The sequence below is a fragment of the Cebus imitator genome, unplaced genomic scaffold (genome assembly GCF_001604975.1).
Source record: "Cebus imitator isolate Cc_AM_T3 unplaced genomic scaffold, Cebus_imitator-1.0 Scaffold384, whole genome shotgun sequence".
Lineage (NCBI taxonomy): Eukaryota > Metazoa > Chordata > Mammalia > Primates > Cebidae > Cebus > Cebus imitator.
Genome location: NW_016107699.1, coordinates 1,838,551 through 1,845,935, shown reverse-complemented (window position 1 = coordinate 1,845,935; position 7,385 = coordinate 1,838,551). Strand labels below are relative to the sequence as shown.

The following is a 7,385-nucleotide window of genomic DNA, read 5'->3' as shown; positions in this document are numbered from 1 at the left end:
TTGATATTTTGTTATTAAAAAATACCAAGTTTCAGGCTGGGCACAGTGGCTCACGCCTGTAATCCCAACACTCTGGGAGGTCAAGGCAGGTGGATCACCTGAGGTCAGGAGTTTGAGAGCAGCCTGGCCAACATGTTGAAACCCTGTCTCTACCAAAAATATAAAAATTAACTGGGCGTGGTGGCGGGTGCCTGTAGTCCTAGCTACTTGGGAGGCTGAGGCAGGAGAATCGCTTGAACCTGGGAGATGGCGGTTGCAGTGAGCTAAGATTGCACCACTGCACTGCAGCCTGATTGACAGAGCAAGACTGTCTTGAAAAAAAAAAAAGCAGCAAGCAGGTTTCAGTCCTTCTGAGGTGGTCATTTTGTCACATGTTAGCATCTGTGAAGTCTGTGTGCATCTGATGAGTCGGTGAAAGATGGTGCTCACGAACCTGTGTTGTGACCTTACGTTGCCCCAGACACCAGGAGCTCCGTGTGTGGTGTGCTGTTTCATTTTTATAACCTGTTGAGGAAGTTGGGCTCAGAGAGGTTAAGGAGTGTGTCTGAGACCACAGGACAGGCAAGTGGCTGCACCTGTCAGGCTGGAGCCCTTCCTTAGTTGTGATTCTTTTAGGATTTAGGGTGAGGCTTCCCAGCCATTCTCTTCTCTGATCTGCGCAAACCAGGGAGACAGGCGTTCCTGTTACCTCCTCCTTGAATGTTAAAGTTCAGCTTAACATTTTGAAATCCCTAGAGTAAAGAAGTAATCCTAGCCCAGGACTGAACTAGCGCTTTGAAGGCTCTGTGAGTCTGGGTCCTTTCAGGAGAGGTGGACTTCACGGTGGGTTGAAGAGGGAGGTTTTTCATAAAGAATTGCTGCGCTCTGATAGAATGACTCTAAGATAGAAGGAACTGTATATGGCCCCCAGGGGCTGAAGAGAGTCCCCAGGGCAGCTGTGGAGAGGCCCCTCTTGAGAGCTAGAGCTGGACTTGCTTGGAGCAAAGGGAAACCCAATCCGACGGAGAGCAGGGAAGTTTGCTGGCACGGGCAGGCCAGGTGCCGGCCATCCAAGGGCTGTGGAGCGGGACCCTCCCATCCTTAGCCAGTTGCGTGGGGGCTGCAGAGGGAATCTGAGTGCTGGCGTGGTCAAGGAGCCCTCTGGGCACCACAGTCACTTCGAAAGGCTCACGGGAATGCTGTGGCCAGGCTGAGGCTGTGAGGTCACGTGTGGACCACAGGGCTTCACCTATGGCCTCATGGCCTCACACCCTGTGATACTGCTCCAGCCTTTATCCGCCTGTGTCCTCCCAGTGCCTTCCGCTGAGAAAGTGTGACTGAGAGAGGCACAGAGGCTCCCACCAGAGGCGGAGTGTGCAGTGGAAGGGAAGGCAATAGCTCACCCTGGCACCATGGCACTTTGTCTGGGTGGTGCATTTTGGAGTCAGATTAGGTCTGGATCCCTGTGGTTCACCTGGCGGATCTGTGTGGGGGCATCGGACCTGCTCCTCACGTGGCCTCCGTGCCCAGGTGACACATGCCAGATGCATCCAGGCACCTGTCACAGGAGCTGGCGGGCTCGTCTGCCCCACCGAGGTGGGCGAGGGTGTGGAACGAGCATCGCTGCTTGTTTGCTGTGGCCCCAGGTTAGGCCAGGAATGCGCATGCCGCCACATGAGCAGCGTACTGTTCGGTGGGCTCAGCCCCTGAAGGTGGGCCTGTTTCCCAGCGCCCGGGAGCTCTAGAGCAGCGCCGCACCTGGGGTGCTGTGGGAGCAGAGGCCGGTCGGCTCTCCTGGGAGAGAGCCCCGCCTGCGTCCGCGTCCGTGTCCCACAGAACTCAGCCCAGTCGGGCTGTCGGTCCTCTCCCCCGTCAGATATTTGTTCCTTTGAGAGATGCTGTGAGTGAGTGACAGGGAAAAGTCCGGAGGTAGGAGGAGGTCAGGCAGTATTTTTGGCTGTGGTTGTCCGTGGCGGCTTCCAGCGGGTGATGGAATCTGGGCTGGGAGGAGACATGGTGCTGGGCTTCCCAGTGGAGGATCTCTGTCTCGAAGCCCGTGCTCAGATGTGTGTGCCCTCTCTCACAGGCTGGGCACTGAGACGCATGTGCCCTCTCACAGGCCGGGCACTGGGACACCTGTGCCCTCTCTCACAGGCCAGGCATTGGGACGAGTGTGCCCCCTCTCACAGGCCGGGCACTGAGACGCATGTGCCCTCTCACAGGCCGGGCACTGAGACGCGTGTGCCCTCTCTCACAGGCCGGGCACTGAGATGCGTGTGCCCTCTCACAGGCCGGGCACTGAGACGCGTGTGCCCCCTCTCACAGGCCGGGCACTGAGAACGTGTGCTGGGACCCCTTGGGCACAGCCAGCAGATAAGTGGGTCAGTAGGGAGGGAGGTTGGAACCAGGTCGGGTCTGCTGCTGACAAGGAGGGGGTTTCTCATGAGCTCCTCAGAGTGCAGCATCCCCTTGACTGGCTGACTGGTGAGGCCCCATTCCCCGGGAAACCTGGCCTGTCTGTATTCTGGACAGCCTGAGAAGCCAGCCAGCGTTTGTCCATGGAGGTGTGAGTGCCCAGCCCTTCACAAGAAGGGGGCAGAGTGGCCAGCACGGCTGGGCTGTCTTCCAGCCTGTGTCCCTCCACGCTGGGGCAGCAGAGTCTCCGTGGAGGCCCGGCCTGCACGAGGCCGCCTTTCCTGCTGCCTCCACAGCCTGATGAAGGCTGGCTCTGAGGTGCACTGCCCGCCTCTCCCACACCTCTGGGATAGGAACTCCTGGCAGTGCAGTGCAGAGCAGCCTTTCTTATTTTTTATTTTGTTTTGAGACAGAGTTTCCCTCATGTTGCCCAGGCTGCAGTGCATTGGTGTGATCTTAGCTCACTGCAACCTCCACCTCCTGGTTCCAGTGATTCTCCTGCTTCAGCCTCCCAAGTAGCTAGGATTACAGGTGCCAACACCATGCCCAGCCATTTTTTTTATATTTTTAGTAGAAACGGGATTTCACCATCTTAGCCAGGCTGGCCTTGAACTCCTGACCTTAGGTGATCCCCCCGCCTCAGCCTCCCAAAGTGCCAGGATTACAGGCGTGAACCACCGTGCCCAGGGAATGGCCCTTTCTTTAAGGGTTGGTTTTATATTTTACAGTTTCATATTCTGCCACTTACATGTTTTGAACCTGTCTTGTGGTGATCTCTTGTGAGGTGCTCAGACGAGCTGTGGTGAGGCAGAGAAACAAGCCCTAGGGACTGTTGTGCCTGCCATGTTTTCGTGACTAGCTGATTTGCCCTAGAATGGCTGGGAAGTGGCAGATAATTTACACTGTTCATCTGCCTAAATTAAGAAACTAACTTCAAAGACTAGCTTGATGGTTGAAGGCGGGGTTTGCAAGCTCCATCGCGGCAGGGCCGTCTGTGGGGTTTTGGCTGGTTGGAGTGAGGGCCGGCTGGACTGCACCTGGCCAGGGTTGTCCAGGGCAGGCAGAGCTCTTGTTGACAGGTGTTCTGGTGCCTGTTTTTAAAAGGGAAATGGAAAACCTGGATTCCGGCATGTACCATGAGTTTAGAAATGCTCTTCATGGTCAGCAGCTTCTGCAGCTGCACCTGCCTGGCCTGGCTGCCCCTCTGCTGGAGGCTGGTCCGTGCTACCTGCCGTACTGCTGCCCAGCTCTCTTTGTTCTTCCCTGCCTCTGTCCCTGGAGTAAAACCTTTTCCCCACCTTTTCCATAGGTGACAAGGCTCTTGATGGCTATAGTAAAAAGAAGTATGTTTGCAAGTTGCTCTTCATCTTTCTCCTTGGTCATGACATTGACTTTGGACACATGGAGGCCGTCAACTTGCTGAGTTCAAACAGATACACGGAAAAGCAGATCGTGAGTATCGCTGTAGGCAGAGGCGTGTGACTGGCAGAACCGAGGCCCTGTGCCCCCTTAGGGTCGCTGCCTCCCTTTCTACCTTTTCACATCTGACGCGAGCCTCGTGGGTTTGCTGCAGATGGAGATGCGTGCCCAGCCTATGTTAGCACCTGCTGCTGACACCCTGGGGCCCCCTTTCCTGCCCAGTCTGGGTATTCTTCAGGAAGGCTGATGCCCTGACAGCATTCCTCCATGTGGTTCTCCTGATGAGGTGGCCAGGCCTTCGCTTCCTGCTTTCTTTACAACCCCACTTCGTGAGTCTCAGGACTTCCCGGTTGGTCTGGAGAGTGCTGCACGTGGCCCAGTGTTTAATGTGGCTGGTGCCCGGGGGTCTGGTTCCTGTCGGCGTCTGGCTCATGGCCTCCTGGTCAGCTGTGCCCCGCAGGAACGCTGTGCCGTGGCAGCGTCACAGCTCAGGGAGACTTGGTTCCACCGGAACAGACGCTTGCTGAGTCCTGAGTGGTGCGGCTGCTGCAGCAGCACCCTGGGTGCCTGGGTGGTGCCAGGATCTGCTGCAGGCTTTGGGGTCTGCTACATGTTTGAGCATGTCCTGCTGCGATCCCCTGATCATGTGCATCACTGCTTGTCGCGTGACTCCGAGCCGCAGGCGGACTCACAGGGTCACCCGCTTTCTGTTGTCTGTCTTCTCGGAGCAGGGCTACCTCTTCATCTCCGTGCTGGTGAACTCCAACAGCGAGCTGATCCGCCTCATCAACAACGCCATCAAGAACGACCTGGCCAGCCGCAACCCCACCTTCATGGGCCTGGCCCTGCACTGCATCGCCAGCGTGGGCAGCCGGGAGATGGCCGAGGCCTTCGCCGGGGAGATCCCCAAGGTCCTGGTGGCTGGGTATGTGCGGGCTCCCATGTGAAATACGTCAGCTCCACAGCTGCTTAGCCGAGGAGCTGTCACTCTCCCCATCTTGTGTCATGGGAGGTGAGAGATTGCCTAAGGTCAGATCCAGAATTACAAGTTTAGGCCGGGCACGGTAGCTCACGCCTCTAATCTCAGCCCTTGGGAGGCCAAGGTGGGAGAATTGCTTGAGCCCAGGAGTTCAAGGCCAGCCTGGGCAACATAGTGAGACCCCATCTCTACAAACAATTTAAAAATATTAGCCAGGTGTGGTGGCATGCTCCTGTGGTCCCAGCTGCGCGGTAGGCTGAGGCAGGAGGGTTGCTGGAGGCCAGGGAGTCAAGGCCGCAGTGAGCCGTGTTCATGCCACTGCACTCCAGCCTGGGCGACAGCGAGACCTGTCTCCAAAACAGAAAGAGAATTAGTGCAACCAGACTTTCCTTTCCCAATACCACTGAGATTCAAAAAACAGACTTTCCTTTCCCAATACCACTGAGATTCAAAAAACAGATCAAAGAAGAACGCCCAAACCCTGCCAGCCACACAGGGCACCGGCCAGAGCTATGCGTCTCAGGGCAGCTCCTCCTCATACTCTTTCCAGAGGGCTTTACATGGAGAAGCTGAGCACCCACCTGAGTGCCCTGGGCCATTTGTCCCGTCCCTTTTAACTTGGAGAGAAGCCTGTGGGGCTGAGTCACCAGCTCTGGAAGAGCTTAAAGCAGCCCTGGGCTGTCTGTGCCACAGTTCTGGCCCTGCCTGCGTGTTCCAGGATGCCCTGTGGAGTTGGTGACCCACAGCCCACATGGTACCATCCGGCTGAGCCAGGCCTTAGGCCACAGGACATCCACCTGGACCACACAGTGAGGAGCGGAGAGAAGGTGGTGGGCAGGCGTGAGGAAAACAGGTCTAGACCGCTTCTCACCTGGGCCCCCTTGGCTTTGTGAGGACATTGGGTCGTGTCTTGGGGCAGTTTTGGTTGTCAGAGTGGAGGGCTTGCCCTGGTATCTGGTGGGTAGATACCAGGGGGCTGTGCTGCACCCCACACTACACAGGACGCCCCACCACAGAGAGTGAGACAGCCTCCTATCAGCTGTGAGGCAGAGAGAAGCTGGGCAGGCAGGAGACGGCAGCACAGCACCGAGAAGACAGGATTCAGACATGCGGGAGCTCAGAGACGGGTGGGTGCCCAGTGGGATGGACAGAAGCAGAGCCGAGGAGCTGGGGGAGCTCGGAGGGCCTGGAGGCACCATCACTCCTCAGGCCGTTCAGTCATAGGTGGCAGAGCATGTGGTGGGCGCCCCGAAAACAGTGCCCAAAATGGAAGGAAGGCTCAGCTGATCAGAGTGTGCTGGTGTGGGAGAGGGAGGGGGACTTGGGATCGGAACCAGCCAGAAGGTCCAGCGGATTCTGCCTTGCAGCCGCGGCCTCCTGCCCTCCCTCCCCTGCTGCCCCAGGGTTGTTGCTTGTCTGTTTACTGCCCGTTTACACCTTTAGGGCGGAAGCTCCCTGGGCTCTGAGGTTTCTGTCCTCTGTGGCGGCTGCTTTTCACCCAGCATCTTCAACAGTACCAGGTCCCTAGTAGACGCTTGGTGGGTGTCTGTGCGTGAGTGGAACGCAAGACAGGGCCACTCCTGAAGCTCACGTAGGTGGATGGAGCAGGCGTAGATGGACGGGGCGGGCAGGTGCGGGTGGACGGGGCGGGCGTCGGTGGACAGAGTGAGCACTCCCTGAACCAAGGACCTGCTGTAGGAGCCAGGGACAGAGGAAGGAGGAGCCACCGTGAGGAGGGGCCTCCAGAGGCTGGCGCACAGTGTCTGTGGCTGGAAGGGAGTGGGTGGCCTGTGTTGTGGTGCCTGAGTGGGCTCGTGGGGACGGAGGTTGCAGGCAGGATTCTCCTACGTCCAAGAGCTCAGGTAACGTGGTACCCATGGGCCTTGCTTGAAGAAAGGGGCCAATTGTTGAAATCCAGCGAAGTAGTAGATGATTCAAACTAGCATGCTTGGGCCGAGTGAGGTGTGAACCTGTAATCCCAGCACTTAGGAGACCAAGGTGGGCAGATCACCTGAGGTCAGGAGTTTGAGACCAGCCTGGCCAACATGGTGAAACCCTGTCTCTACTAAAAATAACAAAAATTAGTCGGGTGTGGTGGTGGTGGTGGGCACCTGTAATCCCAGCTACTTGGGAGACTGAGGCAGGAGAAGTGGTTGAACCTGGGAGGCAGAGGCTGCAGTGAGCTGAGATTGTGCCACTGCACTCCAGCCTGGGTAACAGAATAAGACTCTGTCTCAAAAAAAAAAAAAAAAAAAAAAAAAAAACATGCTCAGGAGGGAGGTGCTGTGGTTGGAGGACTCCTGGTGTGTATGTCACCTAGAGACTGGAGGACAGGGTGGGTGCTGAGGAATGAGTGACAGGTCATTCCTAGGGCCAGAGGTAGGGACGAGGGGCACCGGCCAAGGCAGAAGAGTGGGGAGGTGTCTCTGCTGGGATGGACGGAGTTGGTGGAAAGAGAACTACCGTGGAGGTGCAGAGTAGCCCTGGGGCCCTCGGACCCCCTGGTGTGAGCTGACGCTGGAGAGTCGCTGTGGGGTCCTCTGTCCCCCCGTGTGAGCTGACGCTGGAGAGTCGCTGTGGGGCCCTCTGTCCC

The 7,385-nt window shown here is 57.3% G+C and overlaps 1 protein-coding gene across 6 annotated transcripts in view; it reads left to right on the top strand.

The window, feature by feature from the left end:
- Positions 1 to 7,385, top strand: part of AP2A2 (adaptor related protein complex 2 subunit alpha 2) — a 71,140-nt gene that overhangs the window by 31,988 nt on the left and 31,767 nt on the right. For 4 of the 6 annotated variants that reach the window (XM_017507786.2, XM_037731119.1, XM_017507787.2 and 1 more), the window contains 2 exons: positions 3,704 to 3,846; positions 4,545 to 4,738. The exons of 1 other annotated variant lie outside the window; for it this stretch is intronic. In XM_017507786.2, the coding sequence (XP_017363275.1) occupies positions 3,704 to 3,846; positions 4,545 to 4,738 (337 nt within the window). Of the gene's footprint in view, positions 1 to 3,703; positions 3,847 to 4,544; positions 4,739 to 5,561; positions 5,623 to 7,385 lie in introns of those variants that run through there. One more of the 6 variants, XM_017507789.2, reaches the window with a different exon arrangement.